This window comes from Argopecten irradians, chromosome 7 (assembly GCF_041381155.1).
Source record: "Argopecten irradians isolate NY chromosome 7, Ai_NY, whole genome shotgun sequence".
NCBI lineage: Eukaryota > Metazoa > Mollusca > Bivalvia > Pectinida > Pectinidae > Argopecten > Argopecten irradians.
The window spans coordinates 23,114,345-23,131,770 of record NC_091140.1 but is presented as its reverse complement, the minus strand read 5'-3'; the positions used below and the strand labels follow the sequence as shown (position 1 = coordinate 23,131,770).

Here is a 17,426-nt window from a genome sequence, read left to right as displayed (position 1 = left end):
TACTGCTACTCAAATATCTGTGTATTTGTGCTCATTTGATACACGACAACATGCTTATTCAGACCCTCATTGCGTCCATTTTACCTTTGTGATCCCATATAGATTTGCTATAGTTATTTTCTCGACGACATAATGTCATGTTTTCGCGTCTAGTTAGTTTTTAGGGCTATTTGATTTCACGAATAGTTTTCGCCTAGAAAAAAACTTTCTTTGCGGTAATTAATTGATTTTTTTATAATTGTATACTGCACGGACACACCTGTGAAATATAGTGCGGGGTCAAACATCTTTTCTTTGTATATGTTATGATTACAGAAAGATACAATTCCGTCTAAGAGTACATTGATTTTTTTTTTTTTTTTGATTTTTTTTTTTTGCAAATATATACATAATACCGGATACAAACGAATTCTAATGAGAAAATGTGCTTCATTAGAAAGTAAACTTTTCTTGACTATATATGGGTAGGAACAACTGATTACAATCAGGCTGTGAATATTAGTTATGGGATATGGGTTTGATAAATCATTCGCAAATGCTCCAAGGAAAATAAAACAGGAGGATAGTGGGGTCTATACATGTATCTGCTTCGTTATGACAAACACACTTTATTTTTCTATTGGGAGGTATGTACATACCATGCAAGTCGGTGGTGACCATACCAATATGTGTTCCTTCGTCCGACTTTGACAAATGAACATTTTTTTTTCCGCTGGGTCTCACTCTTTACTAGTACTCCAATTGAAGATTCTGACAAGTTGCGGTTAAAATGGTAACTTGAGGCCGGGACGGCATGCATCGCTCACCAAGCGAAGTCTTTCACCTATGGGGAATGAAAAGACCAATAATTTTTGTTCTATTTTTTATATACTTCTGCATCCAAAGTTTCATACAAAGAATCTCCGAAATGATAAGAGATACGCCAATGAACGTGTCACCGTATATTTGTATGCAAAAGAGTTGAAGGTTTGACAGAAGAATTTTATATTGGTCAAAAATCTAATATGGCCGTCATGACCTCACTTCCAGTTTCAACTTAGGTCAACGTCTCGTTAACGGCTCGACAGATTTCTTTCCTTTTCCATGTTATGGAGAATCAGTAAAGCCCCGGTCACAAGCTACGGTTACAATCCGGCATCAATCGTAGTATTCTGTAATGGTCCGCAGATTTCCCAATAGTAGCCGTTGTCTTCCGTAGTTAAACTTGGAAGTATTTTCAGTTCCGTGGCAAATTTTGAATATGTATAAGTATACAACGGATTGTTACGGTTAACTACGTGTTAGTGCGGTTCAGCTACGTAATTGATAAGGAACAACACGGTTTGGTGCGGATTGTCACGACACAACACGATACAGTTACGTTGCTTTACGGATAGGTCAGAATCAACCAGGATTGTCAAGGATGATAACGGTAAACTACGTAAAATTACGATAAAATACGGAATATTACGATCTACCAAGTTATGCTAGGTTTACACTATGTTCCCGGCGACCACGGTAGCCCCGTTTGCCCGGAACGTGGTGCGCCGTGGAAATTTGTCTATTTTTGTCTCTGTATTCAAGTTGAGCTAGGTCTTGTAACGTTTTGCCACGGTCTTTTACGGATTACGTGGTAGACCGTGGATATAGGGGAAAGTGCTGTTCCCGGAGGTTAAAGGTACACTACGGCTTTAGCACGGTCTATCAAGGATACCACTACGTTCTCTCTAGGCCTGTTACGATCTGAAGAGGTCTGCTACGTTTTACACGTTTTGATCAAACTCCGATACGTTTTTCACGGTCCGCGAAGGCTTACTAGGGATGAAAGTCTGATGCCGGGCTTTTTTGGAGCAAATGAAACAATACTTATTGCCGAAAATGTCATTTCAAACACGTTTTGATTACAAAATTATAATTATCATAGCCAAGTGTTTCTACGCAAATATTTTTTTTCTGAAATGGTTCTCACTTAATCTGCCTTTTGAAATAATAGCTTTGGTATAATATGATGATTTAAATGTGTTTGATAATGACTATTTCTATTTATTAATACAAATTACTCCATGAAGTAGAAAATATTACCGGGCCAGGCAATCATATATTGCTTGCAACGCAAGACCGTAATAAGACGTAACACGCCGTATCACGTCGGGCTTTCAACCGCTACAAGCCGTGATGTGCCTTGACAGAACGCATCGAAATGGCTATCTTCCACCTTGGCTTGCCGTCAAAGCCTTGACAAACCTGGACAAAACGGCACAAAACGTGCAGCCAATCTGCATCAACCGTGATAAAACGTGGAAAAAACTCAACAGAACGCCAAAAAAACTTGAAATCACCGTGAAATTCCGGGGAACGTGCTTGCTGCCCGTTCCACCACGGACCGTCTGGACGTTTTGTTACGGCCTCGTACGCACTGTTAGGTTTTGTTACGTCAATCCCGTTTTATTACGTCATGTGGCGTTCACCATCAGTACCGTGACTACCGTGGCAAATTTTTTGACAGTTTAAAAATCTGGCACGGCATCCACGGTATTCACGGCCGCTTACGTTTGTCTATCACGTCCTTCTGCGCTGTCTCACGTTGTCTCGCGGTCACCACGTTTTGTCCACGGTGGTCTGAAACGGGGCTGCCGTGGCCGCCTGGAACATAGTGTAAACCTAGCATTACCAATACTGTCACAAGATTGGCAAGTTCAAAACTAGCACGATACCTGAAAGGCCTCGTATTTGAAGGGCCCATCGTAGTGATTTGTCATGGCGTAGAGATGACCAATAAATGGTACCATTATAGCACAAAAATACATTGATGCGATCAAAAATGTTCGAGTCGAAAAAAGTGACTGGAGGCAGAGAAAAGGAATGGCTTTTCTGAAGACTCTTCTGTGGTATTTGTGCTTAGATTCCAGTTAAATATACATTTTTATAACACGTACATCCAGAGGCTATATATGTAAGAGGTATTGTGCCGACATTTTCATGATCCCAAACTGAACTTTTCTATTACATTACCTGGCTACAAGAGATGGTTACCACATAATGAACCCAAAAAGTTGCAATACGTACATTGAAGCTAAATAATTTGCAATGGAATAAGAGTTTCCGTATTAATTTGGTGCTCTAGATGGCAAAACAAGATGATACCTATATTAATTACAAATATAAAGAGTACATGTACTGGTTCTAACAGCCCTTGCCAATTTCGAATTCAAGTTGTTTAATGTTGGTTCCCAATGTGGTTCTCTGACGATCAGATCGGTAACACCAGAATGAATAGAAGAAGAACTTTGAAAATGGATTATTTGCCATTGTTATAACATCCAAAATGGCAAACCACTAGGCTATCTTAACATTATTGGCGACGACGTATTTGGTAGGAAACCTGGCTTCTGAAGTCTTTCTACAGACGGATATCGCTAACGAGTTTTCTAGGGTGAAAGAGGTATGGATAATGTTTAAATTATGAATGCAATGTTTCTCTCAATAATTAATTAAATCAACTTAAGTAACAGCTCCATCACAGAGCATAGAAAGATGTTTTGGATTGATCGTGAATCATAATTAGAAATGGTTTAAATGGGTATATGTGAATGAGATATCTCAATTTTATTGAAACAATCGGTTTAAGAAAACATATGTATTCAATAAGTGGTAAGTACAACCTTACAAACATTTTACATCGAAATTTCCTTTCAGTTATATGCACATGTGGAATTATTTTAGTCTTTACTTTCTTAACTGGATATTTTGATGTTCTTTCCCTCGTTTAGATTTCAGTATTGTGTTACTTAAGGGGAACGTTTTTTAATATCAAGTATGTCATTTATTGTCCGTGCACCTTAACAATATGTTTCACTTATGTTGTCAAATTGCCCACAACATTGACTACCCTCAGTATATTCGTGAAGACCCGTAGCATATAGACACACCGTTGCAAAGCCGTATTGGAACCGTATCAAACATTGAAAACTAGCTTTTTACCGGGGCCATCCGTGAAATTAAATCCGTAGTGGCACCGTCGATATGATCCGTGAATGTGTGACCGGGGCATAATGGAACAAACAACTAATGTAACACTTTTTTCTGTAAAACGTCAACTTCCAGTTGGAAATAAAGGTCAAAGTTCAAAAGTTTGAAGCCGTTAAAAGAGTTTAATCTATTTGACTCCTGTGACCGAGAATGAAAATCAAGTTTATTTATTTAAACAAACATGGTAGCCCTTCATCCCAACATGTCACAGACACAATGTCAAGTGTCTGGGAAGTCGTTTAAAGGTTTTGGTCTATTTGACCCGTGACATTGAAATTATGCTAAGTTTATTCAATTTAAACAAACATGGCGTATGCTTCTGGCCCAATATCATGTCTCTAATCTTCTTAGTTATTGACAAGAATTTGTTGAGATGAAAAATGTTCACATTTGGTGGATAACAAACGACAAAGTGTTGTCATACATTTATAACACAAAATACCATAATCATATTCCAACTTACCATATATACAACCGTATAAGCGTTCCCTTTCCTGTTAGCGCGCCACCCCCTTTTTGAGACCTCAATATCACTTACATTGACTTAATAGAGAATGAAATCATGAAAACCGTGAACATTTCTCTATTTGATTTCTTTTGTAAATTGATAAATGGCTTACCGACAGTGAAATAAATTTGTGAAATGCTATACAGTTAGCCCAAATTTGATCCCATTAAAGGCACAGTCTAAGAGTACCATTAAAATTGGTCAGTTCCAATAGAAGTCAAAATACTTGGTTTTACTGTAATATGCTAGAAAATGCAATTGTGGGATATTGTGTTTGAAATGTTCCAACTCCCGCGCTGTTTACCATTAAACATTATGGTAGGATGTCTTCTATGCCGAACCCTCACTCTTGCTAGTGGAGTAAAGCAACTTTTTAGATCAACAGAAATTGCTCTTACAGTAGTGTTAGGTACACGCTCCTAACCAAAAACCAATTTCATCAGCTCCTCAGCGGTTATGTATTACATTCATTTAACTTATGCGACCTTGCCTCGGATGTGGGTGAAGTGTGTACCCACCTAATCGTATTGCTATACATTTGGAATTTCAATCCTATTAAAAACTTTTAAAATAATGTCTTGGAATTCGGCAATAATTTTTGTTATATGCTTTGTACGGAATGTAGAACAATACATTTATACCATATTTTGCTCCATGGTTATGAAACAGAATTAGCGTCACTGACATTATCCATTTAAGGAACCCATCATTTGTCAATTTTTAAACTGCCCTGAGTACTTATTGGGTTGAATACGGTATATATGCAAGAAATAGTTCATTCAATAGAAATCATATCTTATAACAAAGATTTATGCGAAATCTTCTTATCAAATCATGTTACTAATCATCCCAGAGTGACTCATCGCACATTGTTTCTGTATATGGTACACAATTAAAAAGTTTACATCCAGTACACTCCTCAAAAGTTTGCACCTTATAGAAAACATAGAATAAGACAAAATACACCAAAAATAAGAACGGTCCACCAAAACAGAGAAGAAGGATGCGGCAATGCTTCTGCTGTTTCTTAAAGGACAAAAAAGGAAGGAAGAATACGGAGCAAAAAAAGCCCAAGAGGAACCCAGATATGATACTGTAGTTATCAACATAAGGCAGAGTTCCACACATCAAGAAGATGATCAGAAGTGCACAAATCTTGGTCATTTCCACAGCAGGGTTTCGGACAAGGTGCCAGTAGTGTAAGAGTTCCGCTGTGATTAAGCCAGCCATTCCAAACACTGTCGCTGTGCTGCCTACATGTGGTATATAGGGGCTGAATATAGCAGCTGTCTGAAAAACAACACAGAAATGAAATATTAGATTCTTTACGCCATTCTATGCACCATTTCACCCAAAGTTACTATATTTCAAGTCGGTTTAATGTAATCAATAAGGCTTTAGAAGAGAAAATGGAAGAACACAAATATGGCTTTCCAATGATGTTGAACTGATGAGATACTGATATCCTCTCAGCTTGGAGGAACTTATTAAAGGTGTCAATTATAAAGCAAGATTTTACTTGTGTGTTGCAAATAAGACAGTTTGCAATCATTTGAATAAAAAGAAATGAATTCTATAAAAATTCTGAAAGACAATCATTGTGAACATGGTGAAAAGTCTATTTGCACCTATACTATCTTTATTTTGTCAGTGGTTAATTATTAAGGGCACTGTAAACTTTCAGTAGATCAGATAACTCCATGTGAAAGTTCACATAAGATTATGATATATAATCTCCAGTCAGAGTCCAATGTCAATGTGGTAAGTTTATTTATTTTGGAACATCGGGGTTAAAAATAACTGAGATATCACACCTGGAATGTCCCTTAGTTTAGAGAAAAGATAATTGATTTTGATAGTCTGATACCATTGGTCAATGGAGCATCAATCATACTTGTCTTACCTGGATATTATACATCAAATTGCCTCCAATGAAAAGGCAGCTTTTGATGTAATGATAACTTAAAGGACAGATATAACCAGTAGACCTGGTATATTAATCTGCAATCTTTATCAACAAAGTGATATTTATGAACCATGCCATCTTGATATGGTTTATTTCTATGTCCTATAACATTAAGGATGTTAAGGACTGGTAGGTTTAGATAGTTAACGAAAGCCAGAGAAAAACCACAGACCAGCGGTCAGTGTCTGGCAAACTTCATCACATGGGATTTGAATTTGTGACTCAGAAGTGGAGTGCTTGTGGTAATATGTTGTTACATCTTAACTGCTATCCCAATTGCCACCTTGCAGTAAGGTCAAGATCTAAATGAAATAGTTATTTTTGTTTTAAGCTTGAACAGTATTTATACTATTTTTCACCATATTGCAATGACTTTCCCACCAGGGAAACAAAACCTGTAGACACTGTAACTATCAGACATACCAGCAATCCACCTAACCCTGTCATAAAATACAAAATTGTGAGTCGAAGCCAGCCAAGGGTCCTTTCAATCTTCCGGAAAAGCAGAAGCTGTGCAAGGCTCACAAGGACGGCGTGGATCACTCCATGGTGATAGACTAGAGCTAGGGGAAGTCTCCACCATTGAACAGGTTGCCTTGGCAGCCAAGGTCGCGTAGTGTCAGCTTCCAAGCCTCCCATCCCACACACTGAACTCAGGCAGTTCACCTTCAAGAAATTAAGTAAAACCCGTCTATAAAGATCATCAACAACTCTGCCTTCAACCCCATTCTCTTTACCACACGAACACTTACTCAAGTCCGGACATTACAATTTTCTCTTAACAATTACTTGAATGAATATGAGACAACAGCTTACATTTTTCTTACTTTGTTTCGATTAGTGTTGGTTATCAAAGTTTTGGTTTTCTTTGAAGAAATTATTTATCTTAAAAAGAACAGAATTATTTTATATATTCTCACACACATAAACAAGTAATCAATTACCATTAATAGTAATAATAACTATTATATATAATCTTAACCCATCCTTGATACTCCAGGGGTTACTTTCATCACTGCCATTACATCCACCCTTTGACAATCTCATAGTAAAACTGGAGGCTCTCTGTGTGAGAACAATTGAGACAGATAGTTTGGTCCATCAAAAGAATCGAATAGCGGTACACTGAACTTTGAAGTTGGGATTAATTCAGTCTGTATAATCTTCAAAGGAAGTCTCTGTAGGCCTAGATACTGGCTTGTGATTGCATGGTAAGTTTATCTCCTGAACTGTCTTTAGTTTTGCTATGATACATTCCAGGACATATTGATAGTGATAGTAACCCCTGGTGTATCAAAGATGATCTTGACCATGCAATGTTACCTGGCTGCAGTGCTCTGGCCCATTCACATAAAAGGTGCCCTGCAGAAACTGACAGTGTTCATGTGACAGTAGCTGACACTGTCCTTTGATTCCTGTACAACACGGTTTTAACACATGGGCCACAGAATTCTGTCCTGAAGGCCGACTACCACACACAACGCCTTCTTTCCAAACCCCTACTGCTGGAAAAGTATAATGTACACTAGTTAAATCAATAAATGTCTAAAATCTAAAAGGTTTTGTATTCTGCATTTATAGTCCTGATAAATGTAGTAGGATCATTGACATTAAATCAATCTGGTTTAGAATATGACCTTCAAAATGAGATATACTGTAATAATTAAAGAATTCAATTTGCTTAAAGTTTTTACGTGCCATATTTTTCATACTCTCAAATCAAGATGAGCTTTTAAGTTATTCATCATCAAAAATTACTTTTTGAAAATTACAGTACTTTTAAAACAAACAAAAAATACAAATTAATAAAATAGATAAATATATAACTTTAGAAATTCCTTTACTTTTACCGTATGTTATGTATAGTTTACCATAATATTTTTTCTTCTACCGTATTCACCGTAATTAGCACCCAGGGTAGATAAATAATTATAACAAACTGGGGTGCTTACTAAATAGTTGTGGGCGAAAAAGTCATTGTTAAATCCATGGAATTGGGACATTTATACAACTTCAACTTTTCTTCAGAAAAAGGGGAGGGGTAAATACTGTATCATAAATAACTACTTCTCGTTGAAGTGACATGTGTGATATCCTATAGTTTTCTGCTGACCAGAGTGAGTTACAGTTCAATAGGTTAAAACAGTGCTAAATGGTTAAGCCGCAAAAGGTTTACTACAGTAAAAATGCCATTCTATATACAGGTGTAATAAAAGTGCTTTTACCATTGGTGTTATTCAGACACTCTGATTGGGTTGTTGTCCCTGCTACATTTCTACTGGCCACTTCACAACAGCCGAGTGTGCTAGTTTTACTGTATCCGTCTTTACTGTATTCTATCTGGATACCAATGTCCTCTCTCATACACGGGGCATACAGAGCTCCAATACCTGGTTACAGATTTCAATTAAACTAAATCTGATGTCTTTACTATGCAAAATTTATTGTCAAATTGTTTTAAAAGTATTTAAAAGAATTATATTTATACCTTTATTAAGTAAGCTACCTTATTTGTCAATAGTTAAATTTTCAATTATCAAAAAATTATCATAGTAGGTATTAATTATATTGCCAGGCCCATCTTGGTATCTGACTCTGCACAGGTTAAGGAAGTGGGATTTTAAAGCCAGAGTACCCAGACCTTACAACTGCCTCACATAGGATTTGAACTTACATGAAGATCAATTTTATGAGATGGAGGGCAAGTGGTCATATGCGGAATACCTTTCAACCTTGGCTATAAGAAGTATTGTTAGGTTTCTCTTACTGATTAAATATTGATCTGCAGGTCCTATCCATACATTTGGAGGGATCCATTTGTGGACCATTTCTATGCCCATGAAAGTCTTCACCCCTGATAACAGCTCCAGCTTCGGCTCCAACCCTATAAGAGGCTGAGACCTAGCGATATTTATCTCAAAACCATACAAAACTATTTTGACTTTATGTGAAAAAAAAATCATATGAACCACATGCACCACTCGAAACACTGAAAGAGAGAGTTAGTGCACTGAACATGAATGAGCTATCACCGTACAACCTATTAGTCATAGTTATGATATTGCAGTGTTGATAAGTAGTGACTACTTATAATTAATGTAAAGTAATGCCAAAATCTTGATTTGAAGTTACAAAAGTAAATAAGCTAAATAACTATTTGAATTTCAAACAAGTCTGCAACGTATATATATGAGTGTATCTATGTTGAAATATGACAAATACAAACAGGCCATTAGCGGGACAGACAACTTCGTGCTAGGAAAGTCGGATATCTTTACGATTCCATGTTAGTATTTGACACGTGAGTTTAAGGTAATAATGATGCGTCAACTTTCGACAGGTTGATTTGATGAAAATGGAGCAACTTTTGATAAAATGTTGATAAAATTCAAACATCTTAATTTCAGACATTTCTAGCTTGGCATGGAAATAACACACTTAACTTAAGAGTTCAAGGCTATTCGCTTCTGGGTATTATCAACAATCCTGTAACCAGGTGATATATCCCTTTAAAGCTGCTGATAAATCTAATGAACGATTAGTTAAATCACAAGATATATTGAGATATAGAAAACAGGGCTCGACAACTCGAATTTTATCAAGTGATTAACCTAGTTAGCTTCAAAACATCATACTATTACCGTCCTACGTGTTCTATGTACCAACCGGTTGTCCTAACATGCGAAACATATTTTGACAAGGTAGTTTTTACCACATTAACATAAGCATCTGTTTATTTATCATCCAAGCGACACGGTGTATGCACGCCGATGAGTTGCGATCTAATTGCATACTATTTGCTTGCCTTATGGTGATAGGCTAGCCTGTCATCGGACGGGGAGAGATTCTCAATGCCCAATACTCGCCTGCAATAGCTCGTCTGTAGATAACGGCGATAGGTTAACCACTTCCATGTCCTCGGCTAGCCCATTTATCGCGGGGTACCTCGGGAATACACAGCGACACCTGTAGGGAGTCTCCTCACACAATGTTTGCCGTCATCCCGGGCGGACACAAGTTTCCTACTTAAAGTTCAACTTTGTTCCCTCGCTTCCATTCTGTGTGGAGGTTAAGGTTTTAACTCCGCTGTTCTCTTATTGGTTTCAAAATTAACATTGATCAACTGAGCACCCGAGCACAACTCAAACGACCCCAGTATATGATGGCTTTCGGATCGTGGTTCATATAAATCAGGATTAAATAATATTGTGATTTTGAGTTTTACGTTTTTGGAATAAGGCGTCATGGTTTCCACAGTGCTGGCCTGTGCTTTTGGAGTGGTCTTATGTTTGTTTGGTGTGACAGAAGCAACAACCAACACCTCGGCATGTCCTATAACTCTGGCTGCCCCCACAGGAGATACAGGGTAAGTAGAGTGTATTTTGCCAAAAGATGACGATTGTTTTAGCCTTAATGTTCAACGCATTAAGTTTAAATCTTTGCAATAACTAAATGTTCAGGACGAGTAATTCATAAATACCTTTAAAAACATATCGTTGTTTAGATTAAGTTTGGGATAAGTTATTAACGTATTTCTTCAACATTTGATAAAACATGGTAATGAAAGTTTGACGATTCTTTTGGCAAAATAAGTTCAAAGATTATCAGGTCTTTAAAGCGTATTATCATTTAGTATGCAATTTTTACTTACCAAAGTCACAAGGAAATAAAACATTATCGACATAAATTTGAAACATGATTCCAGCTCAAAATCGAATGAGAAATGTTTTGTGAATTTGTCGTTCTATAACCTGTGGTTCCTTTGGTGTTAGTCCTTTCTCTGTTGTGGAAAACAGAATACACACTTTCGGTTAGACAGGTGTGCATTTTGATTTAATAGACAGCCATGCTCGTTTTCTCTTAAAAGACATAATATACGAAACGTATCATAATAGATGATAGATAAAATGCTCTTTATATATTATTGCCCTCTTTTAAAGAAGGTAATATTGTTTTTAGTACATAACGAATTGAAAAAATGATAGGACAAACAATTATGTACGATCAACAATAACAATTTATTTAAACGAGTGCGGTCACAACTAACGTTATGGTAGAAATATCATGGTGGGAGGCGTCTAGATACAATTTTTCCAGGCAGAAATCTTTTAAAATACTCACTGCATATTTCGTTGCTTGCTCTGTTCCATTTGCATTTGTGTTTTGCAAAACGTCGTAGCACATAGCTTGTTTGCCAGTGAACAGAGCAAATAGCGACAGTAACGTCATTTTCGTCAATATGACGTACGTAACAAAAAGCGCGCCAAAAAATAGTCCCGCGGGAATCATAGTGCCCGGGGGCTAAGCCAATGAAAACGCGAGAAAAAGTCACGTTGTGTACTTATATAAGGAGACACATCATGAATAACACCACAGCCTCACGATACTAACATTCACACACGTTTTATACACAGAGGTTCGTCCTTGAATGACCTTGGTTTATCATAGGACGGTTAATAAACCAAACCAAACCAATAAGTATGCTTGTTAAGATGAGTATAGCAAGATAGAAAGTAGTGTTAAATAGTGTGCAAATCATAGGTATCGAACTCAACCTCACTTTTCAACCACTAAAACGATTAAGCTAAAGAAACTAAACCATCCCCACATTGACGACTATGCAACTGAGTGCTTCATTAAAATGAACAAGACAACTGTTGTCTTGTCGCACCTAAATATAGTTATTGAGTCACAACTCAAATACTAACATCATAAGTAGGTAAATATGACCCTTAAATACCACCATGTAAAACATTTACTGGCATTGTTAGTATACATTGCCCTGGTAAACTGTATTTCAAATCACATAAAAAAATTGCTGTAAAAGTTCACAATTAATTCCGTGTGTGTTATTAAAATCACACAAATAGTTTCACAACAGACAACAAATACAAGGTAGATCTCATGTAAATAAACTGTACATAGATAATTAAACAAAATTGACTGATACATTCCTCGAGTGTTGAAGTGTTTATATTAACGCAATAACTTGTTTAATGGTTCTACTCCTGCCAAAACTAGGTAAACATACATTGCCTACCATGTTTAATTCTGATAAGCATGAGCTGTTAACTCAAGCACGTGCAGTTCACGTCAGTTCACTTTCATTCACCCAAGATATCAACAGAAAATATTCTGTCTGCCGTAAAATTATCATCATGTGTTAAAATATTGGAAGTAAGATTAACAAAATGTCCATTAACACTGCCAGGTCACATTAAAAGTAAATATGGTGAGATTATATCATGGTGTGCTTACATAAACATAGTTTAGAGGTGTTCATTGTTAATTAAATATTAGATTTACGTTGATAAGGTAGCTGTAGTTAGCAGGAGGGGGTCCGCCATTTTAACACTGGTATCAAATACCTATCGTACACCTTGGAATACCGTCAACTATTAAACCTTTCTCCTCTTCACTTTAAAATGAAAACTCTTGGCCCACAAACACCGTTCCAATGGTATTGATATGGACCAATATAAGTACAGGGACTTGGGTATCAAATATGTAAAATAAAAAGAAATATTTACACTAAAAACATGTTCACACTCTCAAGAGCGAATACATGGATGTTATCTGTCCCATAAGATATATTCGATTTCAATCATCAATTTCACTCATAAAAACGACATTCATTTTGAAAAATCGCTATCTAAAAAAACAAGCAAAAAACAAACGTACACGAAACAAAACAAACAAACAAACAAACAAAAAACAAAATACCCAAGTTACTTCAGGTTTGTTCTAAAATGATAATAAAGTTTATTTTAATTAGACTATAGCATTTCATAGTGCAAAGTGTTCTACATATACTCAGGATATTCAATTTAAATAATTAATGATGAGAGTATACTAAAATACGTTGATCTTGTGTTAAAGCTCCATAATATTAAACATATTCATGTCAACCCTTATAATTCAATTTAATCCAGTAAAATAAAAAAAAAATCTTGATAGACCCTTTTTACACCGATGTATCACCCATGAAACGGCGTCATCAATTTGACGTTACGAGATAAAATGCTCGTTACAACGTTTCCGAAACAAAACATAAAAGTTTCATAAAACAATAATAGCAAACGAAAATCTATATCGATGACCTGAGAGGAGACAACACCAAACAAGATTCACTATGTAATCTGTGATGATAATGAATATTCATTTCACTGTTTTGCTGTCGGGTGCAGTGACAGTCAGCTACCGTATACTAATTAGAAAAGCTGCAGAAACATAAGACGACCCGCGTTATGAAAATTAACTTTTGATTTATTTTGATTAAATTGTTAAGAAACTGTTGATATTAAATTCAATTAATATATCAACTTTTGTGATTCTACAAAATTATCAAACTCGATTTGTATTCCCATTTTAAAAAATTCGGTTTCGGTTCAAGTATGTACCTTTATACCGTTGAAAGACCGAGAGAATGGTTAATAAGACAAGTATGCGTATCGTATAAAAGACGCAAGAGATTTCAACACTTTCTAAAATAAAGTTCATATCAATATATAGATACAGAATGTAAAAATGATAAGTTAAATAGATATCAATATTTATTTGTGTGTACATGACATAAGGACAAACTATAATGTACATACTATATTGCTATTCTAGTAATGTTCAACTACATATTTTACGCGTAAATTACATTAAGATCCTTGAGTTATTGTCCCCGTCATCAACCGGTAGTACAAAATGTCGATCAGTTATACGTTATTCTTTTTCTAGTCTGTAAAGAAAAGAAAACATTTGGGATAAGATATGTTTATTTTTAGAGATAACGCTATCAAACTATGCCGATGACTTATATTTGACAGGACAAGCTTCAGTCGTACGTGCCCTTGGCCAGGTGTAAAATGTGTTAACACTGAAAAAAGTTTTTAACTTTGAAAACTGCCATTATCTCTTTGTGGTCAACGAACACAATATCCATAATCTAAATATCAATAGAACATAGACAAAGTCTGCAGTTAAACAAAACCTATGCATACGTATCGACTTCTACAAGTACATTCATCAAATTAGCATATGTAACATTGATATATGTGTAGGTCAATATATAACTCCACATTCGCACACAAGACATGTACAGATTTAAACATGAAAAAGGGCAAAATATTAACGATACTGGGTAAATCTAATAATATTTTGTATATGAATTAGTGTAATCTAAAATCAGAAAATATAAAGCCCTATATATCTGTGTGATTGAGTGCAAAACCAGGGAAGATATAATTACATCGATGTTAGATATATGTAATTAATGCCATATTAGCTAAGGTAAATAAAATCAGGAACACACGTTCACCCTTTAATGCTAGTGAAAAGTGATCCCGACAAGTTGTTACCACAATCTTTAAATGAAACTTGTTGCTGCCAATCATTATCAATGCGGTAGACTCTTGGTGGCAGAGCCTCTACCCATTCACCTATCATTAAATACATTTGCAGTATTAGCGCACAAATTCTGAACACTAAAATCGAACGTTAACTCAAGTATAAAGCTGTGGACTTTTCTGAAGTGTCTTTAAGTGAAAAGACTAAAAAAACAGATGAACAGCTTATCATTATAAGGTTGGAATAAGGAAACGCGAATTCAAAACTGGAATTAAAATGCAAATGCATGTACATCATGCAAAATTAGTATATCTTTACAATGTCATGTATAAGTAGAAATTGCTGCATAATCAAATAAGTTAAAACATGTTAAATATTTGCATTATTCCAAAAGAGAACAGCGCATTATTTGAACAGGTAAAATGTCAATCTTTTTTATCACATACTCGTTATAGCTTGATCTGTAACCTATTTATGGTAGAGATTCAGTCACCCTAGAATAAGAAGTATCAATGCTTTAAATTATAGTGTTGACGATCCCCAGAAGAAATGAAACACATTAATATAATGCAGCCCACGCTTTAGATGCCCTTATAGTATGCATATCATTGTAATACTTCTATTGTCCAAGATATCGGCCTTACTTTATATTTTTGTTTGCGTTATTGATCTTACTTTTTTGAGATATGAATAAGATGTTTATTTTCATCCCTATGTTTTGTTGTCGTATCCACAGGACCGCACGCTATCCTGGACAACGACTCTACGATTCTCATTTCAATTTTTAATGTGTATACGAATGGTCCCGCTGAGATTACTATTATATCCGATAAGATCATATTTCAATGGGAGAGAAATTTGTGAGTCTCACATTTCAAACAAACAGGTGTAGTATATAGCCTGCCATATACAACAGTCTTATTGATTGTCATGATCGGTAACTGATGTCTCATTCCATTGTTCTACCGGATAGAAGAGACTAGTTGACGATACAATTACTATAACATATCATTCATTTGTATTCGGAAGTAAATTTTGCTTATTAATGAACCGTTAAAAACTGGAAATATAAATTAGAAAAAAGCGTTATATATTTGCAATTTCGAGAAGAAAATAGTTTTGAAAGCAGCCAGGGAAGTGAATTTATTGAATGCAGTGCTAGGATATGCAACTGACATCTTTGGCCTTGAGGGTGTACACGAGGTAGCCAAGGTCTCACCAATGTCTTGGCGCCATGGATGAATCAAGTTCAAGGACGCACGTTTTCTTTTAAATAGCGGCAATTGATAGACACTTACTCCATTGATATCATTACCTTTATAGTAAGGGTTAGATCGCCTTTGCTTACATTGCCAACAGCCTAGAGCAGTCTGTCTTATTTTGGCAGTGTTGCATTCTTTCCAGCTAAGTTCAACGAGACGTAAGGGTAAGTTTTAAATAGGTCGAACATGCGCATATTCCATATCATATCATCTTGATCCTTAACAGGATAACTTTGTTTACGTACTGGATAATTAAAAAACAATTTATATAAATATCGTATTTAAAATTCACACCATCCCTGTGTCGTCTAAATGACGATTAGGAAGTATATCATTCAAACTCTCTGTATCCTAAGGTTTGTATAGAACATAACAATAAGCATAATACAATACAATGAAAACCAACTTTTTCTCGCGAACAGAGTAAATTCCCGAAGGTTTTTCTCGCCAAATGCAATTTCGATATTGTAAGAAATTTTCATTTAATTTCTATATCTGCATTTGATCACTTGCTAACACTATCAAAAAGAAATTTCGAACTTCAATATCTGCGAAAGATAGTTTGCTTACAGCAACTGTAGATGGAAATATTCACGATTCGACCGTCTCCAAATGAAAGATAAATCAATGTTTCAATACTAAGTTGATACGTAATTTCAACAGGATTAATATTTCAAAACTATTATTTTTATAGAGAAAAAGAGAGATCTTTGTTTAGCAACAATAATTGCTCTTTATTCGCCTTTTACTAATTGTCACAATGATAATAGTTAAGCGTTTGTGTCGTCAACAATCACTGACAGCCATCATTGCTATCAAACGTTAACACTGACAGCCATCATTGCTATCAAACGTTAACTTTATCTGGTACTCTCACTGACGACTTTTAGCAGTGCTAAGTGATGAGGGAGTTCGTTATTAGAAACTCAGTGTTTCAATTAATTTCTCCTTTTGTGGTTTTCTGTTCAGGTTAGTGTTAGAAAACTGAAATAACAAGAATTATACTGAAATTTGTTAAGAGATCCAAAAAGAAGACATTTTACTGTATTAAGCGTATGTATTTGTATGTATACATAATCTAAAATGCGTGAGACATGTTTTGAATACTACATGTAACGAGGTACTTGATAGGTTCATTTCTTACAAATAATCCTCAGACACATTTACATGGACATTGAATGGGTATTGTTAAAATTTTGGAAGATATGTTTTTCATCAAAAAACCAAATTCAAAAAACATCTTAATCAATTATCTTTTTGGCGACGTTTGTGCGTCCCTCTAGTCTGCTTGAACAATCCGAACCAGAAAATTGTTTTAAATATGTATAAGTGTCACAAAGGTTGG

At 35.6% G+C, this 17,426-nt stretch overlaps 2 protein-coding genes across 2 annotated transcripts in view; one reads left to right on the top strand and one right to left on the bottom strand.

Moving 5' to 3' along the window:
- Positions 1-4,154: 4,154 nt before the first annotated feature.
- On the bottom strand, positions 4,155-9,363 carry LOC138326870 (inactive rhomboid protein 1-like). The gene is made up of 5 exons (XM_069272858.1): positions 9,250-9,363; positions 8,708-8,872; positions 7,806-7,987; positions 6,906-7,148; positions 4,155-5,806 (listed from the first exon to the last, which is right to left on the bottom strand). The coding sequence occupies exons 1-5, from the start codon at positions 9,320-9,322 to the stop codon at positions 5,357-5,359; spliced, it is 1,113 nt and encodes a 370-aa protein (XP_069128959.1). The 5' UTR covers positions 9,323-9,363; the 3' UTR covers positions 4,155-5,356.
- A 691-nt stretch (positions 9,364-10,054) lies between these two features.
- The window catches only part of LOC138327889 (uncharacterized), a 30,585-nt gene continuing 23,213 nt past the window's right edge, over positions 10,055-17,426 (top strand). Inside the window, exon 1 of the mRNA XM_069274338.1 lies at positions 10,055-10,848. Coding sequence (XP_069130439.1) covers positions 10,727-10,848 — 122 coding nt within the window. The 5' untranslated portion in view covers positions 10,055-10,726. The remainder of the gene's footprint in view (positions 10,849-17,426) is intronic.

Bases quoted from the DNA above. Each gene is read 5' to 3' on its own strand.
- LOC138326870 (XM_069272858.1), bottom strand. From the start codon at position 9,322: ATGGGCATAGAAATGGTCCACAAATGGATCCCTCCAAATGTATGGATA. The intron at 8,873-9,249 runs GTAAGAGAAACC...ATCTGTAACCAG, and splicing joins TGCAGATCAATATTTAATCA to GTATTGGAGCTCTGTATGCC. The intron at 7,149-7,805 runs GTAACATTGCAT...AATTTCTTGAAG, and splicing joins GGCCAGAGCACTGCAGCCAG to GTGAACTGCCTGAGTTCAGT.